At 39.8% G+C, this 20,132-nt stretch overlaps 1 protein-coding gene across 5 annotated transcripts in view; it reads left to right on the top strand.

The window, feature by feature from the left end:
• The window catches only part of KANK1 (KN motif and ankyrin repeat domains 1), a 176,713-nt gene that overhangs the window by 148,145 nt on the left and 8,436 nt on the right, over positions 1 to 20,132 (top strand). For 4 of the 5 annotated variants that reach the window (XM_016135562.2, XM_016135561.2, XM_016135560.2 and 1 more), the window contains 5 exons: positions 1,886 to 4,561; positions 14,615 to 14,812; positions 15,452 to 15,560; positions 16,719 to 16,958; positions 18,343 to 18,430. In XM_016135562.2, the coding sequence (XP_015991048.2) occupies positions 1,886 to 4,561; positions 14,615 to 14,812; positions 15,452 to 15,560; positions 16,719 to 16,958; positions 18,343 to 18,430 (3,311 nt within the window). The remainder of the gene's footprint in view (positions 1 to 1,885; positions 4,562 to 14,614; positions 14,813 to 15,451; positions 15,561 to 16,718; positions 16,959 to 18,342; positions 18,431 to 20,132) is intronic. The other variant, XM_016135564.2, reaches the window with a different exon arrangement.

Below are 20,132 nucleotides of genomic sequence, written 5' to 3' on the forward strand. Positions count from 1 at the left end.
CGACCGAGTAGCAGGGCCCGGGCACGCCGCGAGCGAGCGGGCTGGTGTGCGGCGCAGCGGGGCGGCCCGGCGAGGGGCACAGCGGGCCCGGTAGGTGTGCGCGGAGCTGGCCGGCGTGGGGCCTCGTCGCCGCTGCTGAATTGCCAGTGGCCGGCGCGAGGGGAGGGAAGGCGGGCTGGCAGCTGCGACCCCGTAGGGTCTCTAACAGCCTGATTGAGAATCGCCCGCTAGTGTCTTGAGATCTGCCTGCCTCTCCCTGACACCGGAGCCTGCAGTTTCTCTTTGCTTTTGGAATTTCAGAGAGCACTGGAAACAGGTCCGGCTACATATTTTGAGTGAGTGTGTTGTCCATGTGAAATTAAAAAAGAAAGAGAGAGAAGACAGGTTCTGTTAGCATGAGCACAAATTTCCAGGCTCAGACACTCTTACCCCTCCTTAGACTAGAAAATTATTGATTCTGTGCACCTCCTTCTAATAGAATTCTTTCTCCTCATGTGTTAGAATTGAAATCTGGTGCCTAAATTCTAACAGAACAATCTAATGTTTTTAATCAAAACACGAAGAATATATGCGTTTTTAGTCCTCTGCTAGCCAGTCTTCTTTTTGTACTTTTCTTTCCAACATTTCAGAGGAAAGAGGGCAAACGGAGGCAAAAGGTTTACTCAGAGCATTCATATTATCAGGTATAAATGTTCAGCGATGTTGGGGTTGGAAAGGGCAGCAGGCAGGCAACCCGAATTGCTGGAAGTGCTTGGACCATGACAGCAATCAGGTGGGTTTTTATACTGTGAATAGGGGCAGGGTACTGATGGCTTGCCTTTCTTTTAGTTATTGTTTTTGGGTCCTTTCCATAGCTCTAAAAATGCAGGGCTTCTCCTTCTGACTGTAGGAAAACACATTACTTAATCCTACAATTTAAATCAACAAAAATAGCCTTGCTTTTCAGTTGAAAATGCATAGCTCAGGTCAGCAGCAAGGTCTTTGCCTTGAAAGGTTCTTGTGTTTCCTTTTCTAAATGTTTGGTTTAGGCAAAAGTAGCATTTACGGAATGCCACATGATCCAGTGTTTGGATAGAGGTTAGCCCTTATTTTCATCCTGTTTGCATCTGTTTGTTTGCATACCGCACAAGTACAAAACAAGGTATTCTTGGGATAGTAGATGTTTTGTCCAAAAGAAAGCAACGTGAAGAAAACTTTTTCTCTAGTTGGCACAGGGTTCAGTTTTGGTTTTAAACGGGAAGTCATAAAATAGATTTGAAGTTTATCTTCTGTGTTCTTGCACTCATGCTGCTTGAGTTAATCTCAGTGTCCCCTGTGTCTCGGCTTTCTCTGCAAGGAAGGTGTGCTGGGGCCGCTGGGCCACCATTTAGAATGGCTGCATGGTCTGCAGTTGGTGGGAGAACCCATGTCCCAGGCTTCCTGAATCTGTACTGATGCGGCCAGTTATTCTAAGACTTCACTTTTTGTGCCTCTCAGCACATTTTATAGAGTCTTAATGACTGCTACCCGTACTTCAGGGGACTGTAGACAACAAAAGAAATTACTTAAAAATGCTTTCAAGTTTTTTAATGCATTCTTTTAAAAAATAAAGTATTTAGTAAGGACTTACTATGCATGTACTTAGCTCTTTAAAGTCATTATCTCAACTACATTCTTTTAACAATTTTATGAGTTAAATGCTTGTATTTTCATTTTTTGCTCTGGGGGAAACTGAAGTTCCCAGAGGTTTATTAAGTCATCTAGCTGTTCATTTGTAGATCCAGGATTAGAAAATAGGACTATCAACTCTTAAATCATACTGGCTTGCCATACTGCGGCAAGCTAGTTTTTACCATTATGTGTATTACATGACATTAAAATGTTATTTTTCTCTCACTTCCCTCAGGAAAAGCAGATGATGTTCTGAATGGAGACCATGACAAGGAACAGAAAGATCCTTATTTTGTGGAGACTCCCTATGGTTTTCAGCTAGACTTAGATTTCCTCAAATATGTGGATGACATACAGAAAGGAAACACCATCAAGAAACTGAACATCCAGAAGAAGCGGAAGCCATCTGTGCCATGCCCAGAAAGCAGGGTCACAGCTGGCCAGCAAGGTGTATGGGCTTCCACTGAATCCCTCTCATCCTCCAACAGTGATGACTATAAACAGTGTCCCAGCTTCCTCCTAGCCAGAAGCCAAGTTACATCAACTCCAATCCCAAGGCCACCTGCCCCTCTGGAGATCTCACCCACTTTTCTTACCATCCCAGAAAGTCGACAGCTGCCACCTCCCTCACCACAACTCCCAAAGCACAACTTTCATGTCACCAAGACACTGATGGAGACCCGGAGAAGACTAGAACAGGAGAGAGTCGCTATGCAGGTGACACCGGGCGAGTTCCGAAGGCCCAGGCTGGCCAGTTTTGGAGGCATGGGCTCCACAAGCTCTCTCTCCTCCTTTATGGGTTCTGGAAACCACAGTTCTGCCATGCACCAGCTTCAGAATGGATACCAAGGCAATGGGGATTACGGTGCTTATGCCCCAGCTGCTGCCACCACTTCTTCCATGGGGAGCTCCATTCATCACAGCCCCCTGAGCTCAGGGATTTCCACTCCAGTGACAAACGTGAGCCCCATGCACCTGCAGCACATCCGTGAGCAGATGGCCATTGCTCTGAAACGCCTGAAGGAGCTTGAGGAACAGGTGCGAACCATCCCTGTGCTCCAGGTAAAGATCTCTGTCTTGCAAGAGGAGAAAAGGCAGCTGACATCGCAACTGAAAAACCAAAAAGCTGCATCCCAGAACGATGTCTGCAGTGTGAGGAAGCGGTCCTATAGTGCTGGGAATGCATGCCAGCTGGAACAGCTCTCCAGGGCCCGGAGAAATAGCAGGGAATTATACATTGACTATGAAGAGGAAGAGATAGAGAGCGTAGAGCAGAGCACACAGAGGATAAAGGAGTTCCGGCAACTCACAGAAGACATGCAGGCCCTGGAGCAGAAGATCCAGGACAGCAGCTATGAGGCCTCCTCAGAACTCAGGGAGAATGGGGAGTGTCACCCTCGAGAGTGCCGATCCGTAGCTGTAGGTGCCAATGAGAACATGAATGACATTGTTGTGTACCATAGGGACTCTAGGTCCTATAAGGACGCCAGTGTAGGGACAGTCACTGAGACCAGGAGTTCTGGGGTCAGCGTGACAGAGGCCATGCTTGGAGTAACTACTGAGGCTGACAAAGAAATTGAGCTGCAACAGCAGACTATAGAGGCCTTAAAGGAAAAGATCTACCGCCTGGAAGTACAGCTTAAAGAAACCACCCATGACAGAGAGATGACAAAACTCAAGCAAGAGCTGCAGGCCGCTGGATCAAGGAAAAAAGTTGACAAAGCCATGATGGCCCAGCCGCTTGTTTTCAGCAAGATGGTGGAGGCACTGGTACCTACGAGAGACCAAATGGTTGACAGTCATGTGGACATGGTTGACACATGTGTTGGGACCTCTGTGCAAACAAGTAGCATAGGCATCTCCTGCCAGCCCAATCGTGAGAATAAAGTCGTGGGGCCTGAGCTGCCCATGAATTGGTGGATTGTTAAGGAAAAGGTGGAAATGCGTGATCAATGTACTGGAAGGTCTGTGGAGACGTGCGACAAGGGCACGGGTGTGGAAATCAGCATCTGTGAAACAGGCAGCAACACGGAAGAGTCTGTGAACGACCTGACACTCCTCAAGACCAACCTGAATCTCAAAGAAGTGCGATCCATTGGTTGTGGAGATTGTTCTGTCGATGTAATCGTCTGCTCTCCGAAGGAGTGCCTCTCCCGGAGCACGAATACAGAGGCTGTTGGCCAGATGGAAGCTGCTGTCATGGCTGTGCCTCATACCATGAGCCAGCATACTAGTACAGTTTGGGAACAGGCGAGCCAGTTCACCAACACTGAGACGCCCATCCTTATAGAATCCTATACCAACACTTCCCTCCACATGTTGGACAAGCAGACCAACACCCAGACTGTGGAGGTGCGGACGGTGGCTATAGGGGAAGGCCGTGTCAAGGACATCAACTCCTCCACCAAGACACGGTCCATCGGAGTTGGAACGGTGCTCTCTGGCAATTCTGGGTTTGACAGGCCATCAGCTGTGAAGACCAAGGAGTCAAGTGTGGGGCAGATAAATATTAATGACAACTATCTAATTGGTCTCAAAATGAGGACCATAGCTTGTGGGCCTCCTCCCTTGACCGTGGGGCTGACAGCCAGCAGGAGGAGCGTAGGTGTTGGGGATGAGCCTGTAGGAATGTCCATGGAGAGCCCCCAACCCCAGGCTCCCCCTGGAATGATGACTGGCTTGGATCACTACATTGAGCGCGTCCAGAAGCTGCTGGCAGAACAGCAGACGCTGTTGGCTGAGAACTATAGTGAACTGGCAGAAGCTTTTGGGGAACCTCACTCACAGATTGGCTCTCTCAACTCACAGCTCATCAGCACCCTGTCGTCAATCAATTCTGTCATGAAGTCTGCAAGCACTGAAGAGCTGAGGAACCCTGACTTCCCCAAAATGAGTCTGGGTAAAGTTGCAGGTAGGTGGCACTCTGAGGGACTTGGGGATGAGGAAGGACGGGGACAATGTATTTCGAGGAGGTAAGATTTTTTAAATGCTGGAATCATTTTTTGGAATCATGGACAAAGCTTTAGAATGGTCATCAGTAGAATGAAAACCAGGAACTGAGAACCACAATGAATTCTGCCGATTCTCATTGTCTGGTGTGAGGACTAAGGCTAGAAGAAAAGCAAACTAGTGCTGGCTAGCCTAGGGGCTGTTTACCGGGGCTGCTGGTTTGATTCGATGTCTTCTGGTTACTTATTTACTTGCTCATTTTATGTAGAACAACTTGGAAAAAGTCCATCATGGTTTGTAACCACAATTACCAGTATGTTATTAATAAAAAATACTGGTGTAAAATGTTTTCAATTAAAACTTCTGTGAGGGGAAAGAGACTCCATTAATTCATTTATTAATTCCTGCTTCTGTCCTCGTGGTGCTTACATTCCAGTTGGGGACACAGGCAATAAGTGGTAGACCTAAAATATGTCAGGCAGTGGTGCTATGTGCTATAAAGAAAAGAACTCCATTTATAGGAATAGTGAGTGCTGCTGGGCAGAGTGGTCCAGGGAAGCCTCTCTGGAGGCCTCTTTTAAGCTAAGTTACCCTAGAAGATTTTATAATATTTTCCTGCAAGCCTCACTAAAATGACTTCTATCGTTATCAGTTGCATGTGTCTCTCTAAGAGTGCACAATATCATCTTGGGACTGGGCTCCAGTGTGACCTGGAGAAGGAAAGTCACTTCCGCCTCATCATAAAATGGGGATTAGAAGGGCACCCATCCTCTAAGGTTATCAGTGTGTTAGTCACTGGCATGCGGTGAGCACAGGGTGTATGTAGCCTTCGTCGCCATTGGTGGTGGTGCCAGAGCATGTTGAGTGTTGTTTCCTTTGTTGTCATGCTGAACTGTAGTGTGGGGTTTGGGAAGCTACTACAGACTCTCCACTCTGACCAAATGCAACATGTAAAATGAATATAAATGCCTCAGACGACTTGTAGAGTGTGCATTAAATTTAATTATAATGTGAAGATGTGCAGAGTTAAATGTAAGTAAGCCATTAACAAAAATTTCAAAGTCTTTCTGTTTCCCTTTATAGCCTAAAAGGGCAGTGGTTAAAATGGACTGAAATATATCCCTTATATCTTCCTAGGTTTCCACTTTCAATCTTGAATTAATATTAGTTTTTAGTCACTGTACTTCGGAACCAATAGTTTATTATAGAAGGAAAAATGAACATGACCACGACAGCTGATATGTGGGTTTTTGCCTTTTAGAATCAAAGGAGTCTAAGAAATGCATATGGGAGTCATTTTAGAGTAAATGATTAAAATAGTATTAAAATGACATGTGGACTGAAGCAAAGTCTTAAGTAACTAATAATATGTCTGTTTCCACTTCTTTTTAAAAATCATGATGTCAGATGTTGAAATCAAAATAAAACTCTTAAATATCTCCAGACACAGATGGTACAGTGGATCATCCATTCTAAAAGCATTTCCCTGCCAGCCTTCCTCCCTCCTCCCCAAACTGAGGTTTCTATTTCACATTCTTGCCAAAAATATTCATCTGAACCATTGGAGTAATCTGCTCAACACCCTGAGCATCAAAAGCTGGGAGAAAGTTTTGTCTGTCCATGTTATAGTGTTTTTTGGTATTTCCAGTCACACTGACATTCCATACATCTCTGTTTAGATCTGACCCCACCAGTGAACACCTAATTAATCAGCCACAGTGCACGAGACTGTACCATTCACCAACAAAAGTATAAATATTTTGAATAGCACTTATTTGGTCATAGTGGCAGCTCCCTCTCAGAGTACGCAAGAACAACTTTAAAGTATTTCTGTAATTACATCATATTTGCATTTTAAACACATTTTGCTTTAAAGTTCTAATGGAGAAGGAATTTGGTTAGGAACTCAACCCGGAGTATGAAAGCAGCTTGATCTAGTAAGGTAAAGATTCTCAGTACCTGCAAGCTGTGACGAGTAAAGGTGTGTCAAAATACACTATGGCTTACTGTGCACACCATACAGTAGAGAATATTGCTCACAGAGTGGCATGCATTTCTGTAGCAAAGGGCATACTGGAGTATAGAAAGATATTCATTTCAAACTTAATTCCCTAAGTAAAATGATAGGGAATTTGAGTTTGACATATACCAAAAAGAACATATAAATGACCAGTTATGGGAACCTAGTCCTTTAGTATAAAGAAGTCGTTAAGTTTGAGCTCTGAAGCCCAACACTCTCTGCCACTAGGACAAGTTGTCTTTGTTCCCTCACAAGGTTGAAATGAAGATTTAGTGAGTTAATAAGAGTAAAGGCATTTGAAACAGTCTGCAGCACAGAGTATAAATGCTCAGTAAACACTGGCAGTTATTGCTGTTGTTATTTTTAGTACTTCCAGAAAGTAAATGTAGATATACAACAGATTGCCAAATAAAAATTGTACAGATGATCTTTTGTTTTCAATCCAAATTTTTATCTTCATAATTTTGGTTGACTGTTACCTTTTTCTCTCAATCATTATACCTCCCAGTTAACAATTTTATCTTGATAAGAAAAGAAATAAATGAAAATGGGGAAACACAAACTACAACAAACTTTTAGTTCAGAGTCATTCAGAATCTGTAGGAGAACACAAAACAAAGCCACAATTAAATTAAGTGTATTATAAGTTTCCAATCTAGAGACTTGTCTTCAGTTTGCTTAGGATTGAAGATTTGAGCATATCATTTTTTACTATGCAAAATAGCATTTCTTTTAGCAGCATAATAAGGCCTAAACTCGTATCTATTTTCTTAAAATTTAGAACTTTAATATGTGCTCATAACAAATTAACAGTTCACAAGAGCATAAAATAGTGATACCCTCCCCCACACTCTCATTGGGTAACTCTGGGTGTGTTTGGTATTATAAGCGTGTATGTGTGTGGGTCTGTATTTTAGAGACATACTTTTTTAAAGAATAGTTAGATCATACATATTCTATGTATCTTTCACATAAAAGATTACAAACATTTTTCCAGGATTTAGAGACAATGTTGTAGTTTCGATGGAGCTGGAATTTGGTGGTGACCAAAGATAGTCTGTAAATCCCTTTTTGATTCTTGGTAGTCAGAGTTTCATGCGTTTAATGTTTTCTGTCATAAAATTAAAAAGTTAAAAGGAAATAAGTTTCTGTTCTTATAGAAACCTTAGGAAAAATGTTTATTCTTCCTGTAAATCAAATGTTTATTCTTCCTGTTTTGGTTTGAGGAGTGGGTTAATATTTCTTTTTTCTCTCTTTCAATCTGGAGGAGGAAGAATAGAGAAAATTCTACACAAATTACTTGCAGTTACAAGTAGTTAAAAATACATAACTGCCTCTGAGCAAATACAAACAAAACTATAAGAGTGTGCTTAACTGCCTGCCACATGAGTTATAGACTTCTATTGAAACCAGCTTCCAATTTCGCACTAGTTATCTTTGCTTTGTTAAAAATTTATGAACTTGAAGTAGTAATTCCCGTACCAAGAAAGCAACTTTGTAGAAAGAGATGTTAGCCAAAGCAGGGAAATAGATTGTTACAAAAATACCATTTCCAGTATTTTTAAAAAATAATTTCTTCAAATTATTACCATTTACTTGTTCTACAACTTGTTTTTTTTTTTTAATTTCAACATGGTTTTTTTTTTCAATTTTATTAAGTGTATTGGGGTGACATTGCTTAATAAAATTATATAGGTTTCAAGTATACAATTCTTTAATACATTGTCTGTATATTGCATTATGTGTTTACCACCCAAAGTCAGATCTCCTTCCATCATCGAATATTTTACCCCCTTTACCCTTATTCCTCGCCCCTCCCTTTCTGTCTGGTAACCACCATACTATTGTCTATGTCTATGAGTTTTTTTTATCTTGTTCCTTGTTTGATATCCCACTGTGAGTGAAATCATATGGTTCTTGACTTCGCCCATCTCACTTATTTTGTTTAGCATGATTATCTCAAGATCCATTTACTTTTCACAAATGGCAGTATTTCATCTTTAGTAACTATTTTTTTAATCACAATTTTCTTTTAATAGACGCTACAAGAGCATCAGAATAACCAAAACAAACATTTCTGGAACCGTGCAGTATATCATGGCATGACGTAGTTAGGGGAAATGCCACTGACCTAGAAGTCAGCTGACTTCTGACACTGGCTGTGCAAGAACTAAGGAGAGTCACTTCAGACAGGGAGAGTCTGAGCCTCCATGTCTTCCTATGTCATGAGAAAGGTGACTTAGATTTTTCTTGCTTGGAGTCCTTTCAGCAAATTTTTCTATAAAAGTATCTCATTACCAGGCTGCCCATCAGATTCAACTGAGAAAATTTTCCAAAATTCATTGGTTTCTTATCACCCACCACCACCACCCACTCACCCACCCACCCAATGGACACATCCAGGCCTATTTCAGGGAAATGTTTTTGGCATAAGCAGCCTTAGAGCAAAGCTTCTTACCCTAGGGTCCATAGCTTCATGAACAGTTTTGTATTTGGAATTTTATGAAGAAAATGCATAATTTTAATCTATTTCAAAAGGGACAGCTGACTCAGAAGGATTGAAATTATAGATCTAGGACATCTATCTCAGACCTTGGGGGAAAAGCCCTTCAGCCCTGAGGAAAATCTTTTACAAAGTTTAAAATCCATTCAGCTGACACTGTTTGAAAATCTTCCTCTGTTAAACTGATGCTTTATCATTTTCAATGGATATGAGTGAAATGCACATGCACTCTGGAAAAAGAAGCAAGTTTACTTTGACACACTCTGAATTAATCCTAAAGTGTGTAGTTCATTTCTGGCTAAAGTATGGCTTTGAGTTCCTGGATGTCCAGTCATAAATGACAAAGGGAATTGTTGACAGCAGATGATGACTACAGCTGTTTATTCTTCCAAACAGCAAGTCATTCATATCTCAGTAAGAATGTTTAAAGTCTATTCTCTGCCTTCTCCATTCAGGTGAGTGGATAGTTATGCATTTTAATGTCAGCTATATGCAAAGTGTGGTACTACAACAAGACAGAAAATGGTTTACACCTCAAGAACTTGGAAAGCCAAGACGTATAGCAGAATTGTGAATGATAACTTATGGTGGTATATGTTAGCCACCAATAATATGCAAATAGAGTTCAGCTGCAGGCGAGCCTTCTGAGGTCAAGGGAGGAGATGAGCTTAAGGAGGAAAGGAGGACCTTGATTTTATCTAGAAGAACACAGAGCACACCTGCATAACCCAGCTTTAGTTATTGTAGCCTGTCAGTGTGAGTTTCCTGGGTTGTCTTGGCATGGTGTGTAATTAAATGTGGGTGGGGTTGTGGTAAATGAGAATCTGATTCTTGCATTTTAATTACCAAGTACCCACTTTTAGATACATTCATGACAGCTATCTAACATTTTCTCAGGAAAAAATTAAAATATCCCTAGAAATGATTAAACTGCAGCCTCTGACCACTTAAGTTTTTAATATCTAGTTTAAGTTGACTGCTTATGTTGGCGACTACATGCATTGACATTCAGGTAGCATTCCAAGAAGGGATCCTAGAAACAGAAAGGGACTTCCATCAAGGCTACATACTTCTCCCCACCCCATAAGTCATGAAGGGTACCAAAGAAGGTGATCTTTCATGAACAACCTCTAATATCTACTCCTCAAACCAACACGTAGGCTGAAAAGGGTAAATTCATGCTCAAGCCCTTTTGTCTATGGGAAAACTAGAAATATTTTAGATCTCGTTGAATTCTTAGTTATACTTTGGAAAAATACCTAAATGATTGACCTCCATAATGATTCAGAAATTTCAGTCCTATCCTTGATAAGTAAGGTAGGTGTTCTCTAGAAATAAAATCAGAATGTCTAGCTGAATATTTGGCACAATGACATGGTTAGTTAGCTGGCCACACTGTTCCTAATTGTGCTTTTAGAAAGCACTTGACATTATAAATAAAAATACAGGTTAGTGTGCCAGAAGAGTTGGAATGTGTGAACAGAGCAACTTTTAAAGTCCACTTTAATACATTTTTAAAAATCAGCTTTCTAATAGATTTAGAAACACATTGCTACATACCAACAACTAATACCCATTATAGATGGATGAATATCTCAGAGGAAACTAGAGAAGGTGATCTCTTTAAAACTTCTCCAGCTCTATTTTTCATCAAATTATTTTTCTTATCAAATACTTTTAACATTTCTAAAGTTAAAGTAAAAAATGTTTTCAAATTACTTATTGTTCGTTTAGTTTGCCCGAGCTAATGTAATTATTCATGTATCAACCACTAAGTATGTTTGAGAATTAGAATTAATGCTTCGAAGGTGTTCTTGTTTTCCAGAACAAGAGATTTCTGTCACTTACTATCTTTTTGTCATCACTGATCTGGTCAGGTCATAAAATGAGGCTCATGCTTTTTTGGTTTTATGGCAATTACAAGTTTAATTAATGACCAAAGACATTGCACAGTTGCCCACTTCCCTGTTCACTAATTCCCCAGTGGTGGCTATGGAAACCATTGCTAGAACTCTGAAGGTGGTTTGTTACTCCCGTCGTTTTACCCATATTGGTTGCATAGTATTTACTGTGTGTCATGGGTTTCTACCATTAGGGATCCAGGGCTGTTAACTAAATCTGTAGTTCCTAAGAATTCACATGATCCAAGTTGATGGATTGAAACCACATGGGAATCTAAACTCTTGTTTTCAGCAGGCAAGTTTTATTTTTATGTTGGATAATATAATTCAGTGGTTCTCAATCCTGGGTGCTCATTAGAATCACTTGGGAAGCTCTTAAAAATACTAATATTTGGGCCTACTTGCAGATAGTTCATTGCATCTGTATTTTTTAAAGCCCTACCTCCAGCTCAGGTGTTTCTAAAGGGCAGCCAGGGTTGAGACCATTGAATATTCTTGACCACTTTATTGCTGGCTTTCTTGGCTGCACTTTGGAAGTGTTTTGCTGAAACATTGTAGTCACTTGTCAGAGTCTTATGCTGGTGCACATGTCATCTTATGTGTGCCTTGTAACTATGATGGGTCTTATCGAGTTCTGACAATTGTATATGGGCCATTTAACACCAGCCAGAGTTTCAGTACCATCTGAAAAACATTTTCTGGGAATAAAGGTGACAGATTCCCTTTGATTTCAGTAAATGTTAACTAGCTTAACCTTTAATATTGTTCTTTGCCTTGCTAGTTAGCCTAAACAGAATCCCCGTGACTTTCAGTTGAATTACATAGGCACTTACTAAAGGCTCTCTCAAGTGTCTAGTGCTGTTCTAAGCATTGAAGAGGACACCAAATAAGAACATAGCATGAAGGGACTCAAGGAGACTCATGCTAAACTGAGCATATATTTTGATTATGACAATGAGGGGAAAAAGAGATGTCACTGGAATCACAGGAAAAAACTATAGAGGAAAGAATTGTGGCCAAGTCTTGATTTAGCATATGGGTAGACTTTGACTGACAAAGGCAGCTGAAATTCCAGGCCCGTAAAACAATTTAGTAAAGAAGGGCACAGACGTGGGAGTAATTAAGTCGCCAGACCATTCTTAATAAGTAAGGGAAAGGAGTAGTTGAGCAGAAAAATATCCTATGGGCAAGAAGAATCTCTTCACATTCATCAAAAAGGACCCTCAAATGCCCACTTGAGAGGTTGGACCTTGATTGGAAATGCTTTAAAAAGCCCTAGTTTACAAAACTAAGCTATGATTGAAGAGAAGCTGTTGCCTCTGAGTGGGGAAGATTATCCAGAAAAAGAAGGGAGGATTTACTGTGTTGTTAGAAATGTTTTGTATCTTAATTAGGGAGGTGGTTACGTAGGTACATAACGTTTATCAAAACCCGCCAGCTCTATACTTGAAATCTGTTCATTTTATTGTACATAAGTAATACCTCAATTTAAAAATATTTCTTAAAGCTGTGTTTGAAAAGAAAGAGAACCTATGCATTAAAAAACTTAAAAACTGGCAACCAATGGAAATAGAGGACTGGGATTCTGATTCAAATACTACAAAAAATATTTTAAGAGACCTTTGGAGAGATTTCAATATTGACTAGATGTGCGATAATCTTTAAACATTTCTCTTTTTTAGGTTTGTAAGCCTTAGCATTATAATTATTTTTAAGACGTTTTTGCTTTAGAAATGTGTACTAAAATATTTATAGATGAAAATGAGAGGATTCCTAGCTTTTGCTTCAAAATAATCCAGTGGGCAGAGGAAGTATAAATGAAACTAGGTAGCTATTGATGGGAACACAGAGATTAATTATGTGGTTGTCTGCTTTTGTATATGTTTAAGGTTTCAGTAATAATAAAAACTATTAATGTATTTGCATCTTAAAAGTCACTGTTGGATCTTGAATGGGTAAAACAACCTGTATAATTGTTTAGCCTTAGAAAAGCAGTGTTTGTTAAACAGGTTTTTTGTATATCCTTCCAGATTTTTTCTAATGTGTATACATATAATTATTTACCAAAATAGGTTTATTTTGTCCATAATATTTTATGACCTATTTTTAAAACTCAGTAACACATTATGCTCATCTTTCTATGTTAATAAATATCCACCTAATCAACATTTTTAATGGCTGCATGGAATTCCTTTGTATAAATGTACCAGAGCTCATTTCACCATTTTCTTACTGTCATTCTTTGATATCTGCCTCTTTTTATTGTTTTACCCATGGAAACAATGAATATCATCTGTATCTTTTTGTATATCCTCAGGATAAAATTTCTAGAAATCAAATTGCAAAGTCAAAGAATTTTTTATTTGTTTTTTAAAAGTGATTTTGAACATAGTTAATCATTATTCACTGTAGGAAAAAAATGCCAAATACAGGGAAAAGTTAAAATCACCATAGCTTTCAGATAACTTTTATATATGTGTATGTATATTAATGTGTTTTAATAGGATAATACCATACATATAATTTTATTATCTGCTGTTCTTATTTGACCATATATTATAAACATTTCCATGTCAGCCACATTGGATATTTTGATATACCTGTGTACGTTCATCACATAATACTTAATCCAATTTTTCTGCTTCGAGCAGTAAACAAATATTAAGCACCTAATATATACAAAAGCAATCTGGTAGGTGCAGTGAAAGAAAGTTAATTAGAACTGTTTGGTGCCCTTAAAACATTTACAGACTAAGAGGGAGTCTAACTAATGCAGTCACACAAATCATCTAGTACCTTGTATTTATAGATCCTTTAAGAGGGTATGAAAGATGGGCTGTGAGAGTTCAGAGAAAGGCAGGTTATTTTTAGTTAGGTGAGGGAGAAGGCTTGGAAGAGGAAGTGATGGAAGCATTTGACCCTGTGAAAGCAGGGAAGAAAGAGCACGCCAGGTAGAAGAAGGGTGTAAGCTATGGTGAGCTGTCACGAAGAGTAGTTCCATCTACTGGGATGCAGTCCCCATCCCCAAAAGGGCCACAGGTGTGGTGGGAAATACACTTGGAGAGGTAAGTGGGTGCAGAGGTGAGTTGGTACCAGGTTGTAGGTGACCTAGAATATCTAGCTAAGCAGTGTGGACCTGGTTCCTGAGTGGTGGGGAGCTTTTTAGGTTTTTCGGGTTTTGTTTTAGCTGGAGCAAGGGTGGAATTTGAGCTGAGCAGTAGTATTGCTCTGCAGCAGTGTGCCAGACGGGGCAAGAGGAAAGAAGCAGGACAGGCAGGATGCTACGCTGGTGGCCCAGACTAGGTGTAGCAGCCAGAACAGAGAGAAGAGAGGCACTGTGTAGTAAGAATGACAGGCCTTGGCAGATCCGGATGTGGTAATAAAGAAAAAGATGAAAAAGTCAAGAAAGCCTTGGGGCTTTGAGTTTGGGTGGCTTCAACAGTAGTGCCATCCCACAAAGAAAACAGTGAGGAAAGCACTTGAAAAAACAATGACTTGCAAGACTCTTTTTTTCTTCTTCTTTTCAAACTGTTTAGCCCATTTGTTTGGTCCCAGCATCACACACTTCTACACCCTTCTCCTTCCTGACAGGAAATAATCTGGAATACACCTGTAAGTGCGGAGGCCTTCAGTCAGGAGGACCATTAAACATCCAGACATCCTGGCATGAGCGAGAGGAGAGGTCCACAGAAGGGGAGCCCTTCAGCAGCCAGGATACTTTCCCCTCTCAGGAAAACACGCTGGCTCCAGTGAACCTGACAGACGACCAGATAGCCGCTGGCCTCTATGGTAACTTTCCTCACTCACCAGTCTTTCTAAGCATCAGGATTCTAGGAGCAGCATTCCAGTCTCATGCCAGTGTGCCTCATAAATTGACCTAGAAGAACAATACACAGTTGTTGGGGAGGTAGACCTAGAATATCTTCAAGATCACTAAAGAAAGAGCTGTGCAGTCCCCTTCAGAAAAGCTCATAGGGGTTCGTGGATTATGAAATATTTTAAAGAGCATTTTACTCTTTCACTGTTGAGCAGGCATACGTTTTTTTTTTCCAGGTTTTCTCTACTGAAGAAAAATAATAATCCCTATTTTAGTGCCTAAGTGGTTTTTGAAGATCAAACGAGACACAACATCACTTAATAAATAGTAATACAAATGCTGGTTGTCCCTGCTTTTGTTATGTCTAGAAATACTAGTGGTTTTTCTTTTTCATTTAAAGAACGTTATTAATGGAACTTTGGGTTATTTTCTTTGTATGCACACAATTTTCCAATGAATTTTGTGCAAGTTTCTCATATGTACATGCCAAGATTTGTATTTACATAAATGAGAAAAAAAATAAATGTACATGAAGAAAGATTACCTCGTCACTTAACTTGTGTGGGTGTGAGTTATGTTAATTTTGATTACCTTGGTTTACTTTTTTACAGTATATACAAATAATGAAAGTACACTGAAGTCCATCATGAAGAAGAAAGATGGCAGCAAAGATTCAAATGGAGCAAAAAAGAATCTTCAGTTTGTTGGCATTAATGGAGGGTAAGGAAAGATGGTGTTACTAGCGTTTATATATAATCTGTCTGTCTACTTTGCCTCCTGCCTGCTCAAGTTATATTTAAAGGCGCCTAGTCTGGGATGCTGCCACATCTTGGTGATGAAAGATCCCCTCCTCAGAAAGGTGCATTTGGGCTTCTCTCCTCTACTCTTCTTTCTGTCTTTAAAGATTTCACTCTTAAAAGGATACCTGATGGAGCTGAACCATTTACATCTTCTCACCTCTGATACGAAAAAAAATAGTCTTCAACAAAAGCAGCAGGTTTCCTGCACTGTTGGACAACTTGTACTTACCTGTATCAGAACTCAGAAACAAACAGAAGGAGACCAAGAGGATCACTCCATGGGCCAGTGATAGTCCATCCACTCCTTCAGAATGAGTTGTTTTGCTTGGTTCTCCATGTTTACAAACAAAATTGTAGGGCCATTCGCTTGAAGAGTAACTTAGCCAGGGCATCAGTTCTTAGCTTTCTAAATAGGATGTTTATTAGTTGTTTGTTCCTTCTCTTCTAATTGGTCTGGAAAATAGCTAAGCCTGTTTGCCCTCCTACAGTTAAATCAAAATAATTTATTAATCGATACATGGCCTCAAAAAGAAAGCAGTAGTGTAGAGTAGTTGAGATAATATAGTAAAGTGAACCACAGAGATTTAACTTAATGGCAACTATTTTCCAAATATTTCAAGTTTTATTGGGTGTTGTGGCCCAGGAGGTATTGGAGGGCATATACCAGAGGAACTATTGGTTACTTATATAACCTGTTCACTTTGACCCTGGGAGAATTAATAGAGTGAAGTAAGAATAAGAGCAGGGGGAAAAAGGAACAGGAAAAATGAACTGCAGATCTGGTTTATAAGATATTTCCTTTGATTTATACTAAGCCAGAGGTGCTCTCTATATATAGTATATATTTTTTCTGGAAGTAGTAAATGAGACTAACTGGCAACCCAGGTTATCCCTCTTAAGTCAAAACCCATTCAAAACCACCCGGCTTTTGTATAGACCTTACTTTGAACTTCTGAGTGCAGGGTCTAAAACCACTGGTGAAATTTCTGGAGTCAGCAGCTTTTCCTTCATAGAATTTTCTGTCACTGGGTCTTTATGGGCACACCTTGCATCTCCTGAACTCCCAATTGCCACCTAGGTATGAAACAACTTCAAGTGATGATTCCAGCTCAGATGAAAGCTCTTCTTCCGAGTCAGATGACGAGTGTGATGTCATTGAGTATCCTCCTGAGGAAGAGGAGGAGGAAGAAGACGAAGACACTCGGGGAATGGCGGAAGGGCACCATGCAGTTAATATGGAAGGTTGCAAGTCTGCCAGGGTGGAAGATGAGATGCAGGTTCAAGAATGTGAACCTGAGAAGGTGGAGATCAGAGAGAGGTGTGGTACATTCCCCTCCCCTCCCCTGACCCCTCCAACATTTAATGTACTTTGGCTAGTAGGAGATTTTGCAGTTGTAGCCATTTGTTTGGTCTTTCCAGTCTCCAAAGGAAAGCTAAACTTTCTCTGTTCTCAGAGGTACATACATCTTGTGATGCTAATAAGTGCAGTTACAGAAGGTAATAACTGCTACTTCTCTTACAGTAGCAAAGAGAAAGGCTTGATATCTGAGCACCTTTACTTTTTTTTAACTGTTTACTATCTAATTGTATATGTGGAGCTGCCATCACGGAACTATTAAGTGCCACTAAAGTTTCCACCTTGTATATAAAAGGCATGTTAGAATTTTTTGTGACAGAGCACATGTCTTTTGAGGTTTCAGATCTTACCATTAGCCATTTATACAGATGTCAATATTGTTATTGCAAGATCATGGCATGTGAGAGGAACAGTTTTTTGGCCTCAACAAAAGATCACATTTACTCTAAAGATGATGTAATCAGTCACATGTTTATATTTTGTTGCTCAATGAGTGATTGGGAATGTTATAAGAATGGATTTGGGAATATAAACAGCAGCTGAAATATCTATTAATACTCTGGTTGGCTGAAACGTGTACCTAAAAATGAAGTAAATTTTAAAGACTACAGCAAATATGGAATCAGTGCTTATGAAACAGGAGAGAGAGAATAGAACAGCTAGAAATTTCAGTATGGTTTTCGCTATGTGAAATATTAATAGAACATTTTAGAAAACTTACCTTTATTTTATTCAGGAAATGAAAGTTTAACTGTATTAGCACAAGGTAAGTGTTTTGAGTTTATATTTCCAAGTATTTTCAAACGGTTCAATATCTTGTCGTCTGGTTTTTTTCAACAGCTTTATTGAAATATAATTTATATATCATATGTCATCTGGTTTTTAAATTTATAATTGCATGTGGGTTAAACAAACATTTCCTGAGTCACCGAATATGAGTTCAGATGTGGTTTACTGGTCAGCATAATGGATATGTAGGAATACAGACCTCTTCAACCCCTTAAAAGTAAAAAATATTTTTAAGAACTTAGAATAGAGTGAAAAATCTCCAGATGTCATTCTGTAATGTCATAAAGGCCTAACTGGTGAAGCTAAAAGTTACACTTATGAAAAGACCTGAGCTCTGAGGCTGGAGGCGTTGGCTCTGTGTGGTAGCATCAGTCCTCGGATTCCTAGGGACTCCTGGAGTGCCTCCAGGCAAGCACCTTATACCAGGGCGACCCTCCGAAGTCGGCTTGGGGCTTCTTGTCCTTTAAAGTGCTTACATAGAGAGTCTGAGATAAAAATGCCTTGCCTTTCGTGGCCAACCATGAGCCCTTTTTCTTTTTGTTTTTTGCCTCTTTAGGTATGAATTAAGTGAAAAGATGTTGTCTGCTTGCAACTTACTGAAAAATAATATAAATGACCCCAAAGCTTTGACCAGCAAGGATATGGTGAGTCGGACCTACAGACCATGTTCCCAATCTATACAAAGTGCCCGAGTGGACACCACCGTCGAGGCAGCTCTAGCCTTTCCCTGAGCTGTTGTCGCCAGCATGCTCCTTCCCCACACAATTCCTTCCATCTGTAGGCAGAGGAAGCGTTATGTTCCCCGCTTATTGAGCCACACTGTGAACCCTTCCCTCAGGCCCAACTTTGGATCCCCTTTAGCCACCCTGTACTTTTTTCAGGGGTGGTGCATCTGTGAGGCATATATTTGCACATGGAAGGAGGGACTAATTGCAGTCATTTATCATCTTTTTATGTGTTCTGGTTGTACTTACAAAATCTTGTGACCCAGAGAGCATGACTCCAGAATTTTTTTTTAAGTTAGCATGTGTTTTTAAAAGAAACCTATCTGGGCCAGAGTCGACATTTGTTTTAATTATGAAACTGCTTATTATGTTCTGATGCGGAGGCCACTGTTTTTAAACATGGAGATAACTATACTTGTTATCGTCTCAAAGTTTCAGAGATTCAGAAGCAAACAACAAAGACCTTGACAGTTGCCTTAGTGAGCATGAATGGCACAACATCGGACACATAGATATTTCTATAACAATGGTGAATCCGATGCCATTGCCAACTATGTCATACGTCACTCTCTTGTGCATCAGCAAAGTTCTGATATGCAGCTTCTTTTATAGGTCAGACCAAGCCTCTGGTTGGCAACTATGATCAGTGCATTGAAAAAATGTACCTTTTCATGCTATTTTAAATAATAATAATATGTGCATTTTTGAGTTTTTAGATTTTAGCAATAGATTTAATATGAAGTTTTATGCTGAATAATTTAAGTCGGCAGCTAGTGAGAAAGTTGATTTATAAGGCTCACAAGATTATAGAGTCATGAACCCAAAATGTTAGGGTTGTAGGGAGTTAAGGAATTGTCTAACCGTGAAAAGGCAAATAGATTTCCTTTCGTTCAACAAACAATCTGAAGAATTATTGATGGCTATCACAGGTGTAAGAAATGGTTGGGTGTGCGTGTTCGTGAGGCCGCTCTATTCTGGTCCTTCCTGCTTTAACTGAGGCCCTAAAGATTACAAGTCCTGTCAAGAGGTGACAGTCATTAGTGTTGGGACTAGTTTATACCTATCTTGAGGACTGGTCCATGTTTTTAAAATTTTTTTTTATTATTATTATTTTTTAATCCCAACTAAATCATATTAGCTTATTACATGGTATCTTTTTCAAAAAAAAGGTGATGTCTTTTAATTTGTTTATGTTGCTATAGAAACTTAAGTTCATCAGAACCAGTTGAGTCTTAATATTCGGTTAGTGTGCTGAAAAAGGAGTGTGGCAGTGATTTTTGCAAAAGGAAATAGCCAATAAAAGTCATTGCCTGGAGGACATAGAACTACATGCTGAACCCCATCAGAGATAAACTAAATGCCTGTCTATACCTCAGTCACAAATAGCAAAACCATGAAACATCACTGCAGTATTAGTATTTTCCTCTAGGTTTAACCTAGACTTAAAAACTAATTTTGTAGTGGTAATAAACTTTTTCTTTTACTACTCTCAAAATACAAGGTTACATGGTCTTTAGGGAGGACATGACATTTCTTTGGCCTCAGATTGCCAAGCATCTTGTCAGATACACACTTTGTGATCAGTACATTTTTGTTAATTCAATATTGATTCAGTGAAAAA

Source organism: Rousettus aegyptiacus, unplaced genomic scaffold (genome assembly GCF_014176215.1).
Source record: "Rousettus aegyptiacus isolate mRouAeg1 unplaced genomic scaffold, mRouAeg1.p scaffold_m13_p_3, whole genome shotgun sequence".
Lineage (NCBI taxonomy): Eukaryota > Metazoa > Chordata > Mammalia > Chiroptera > Pteropodidae > Rousettus > Rousettus aegyptiacus.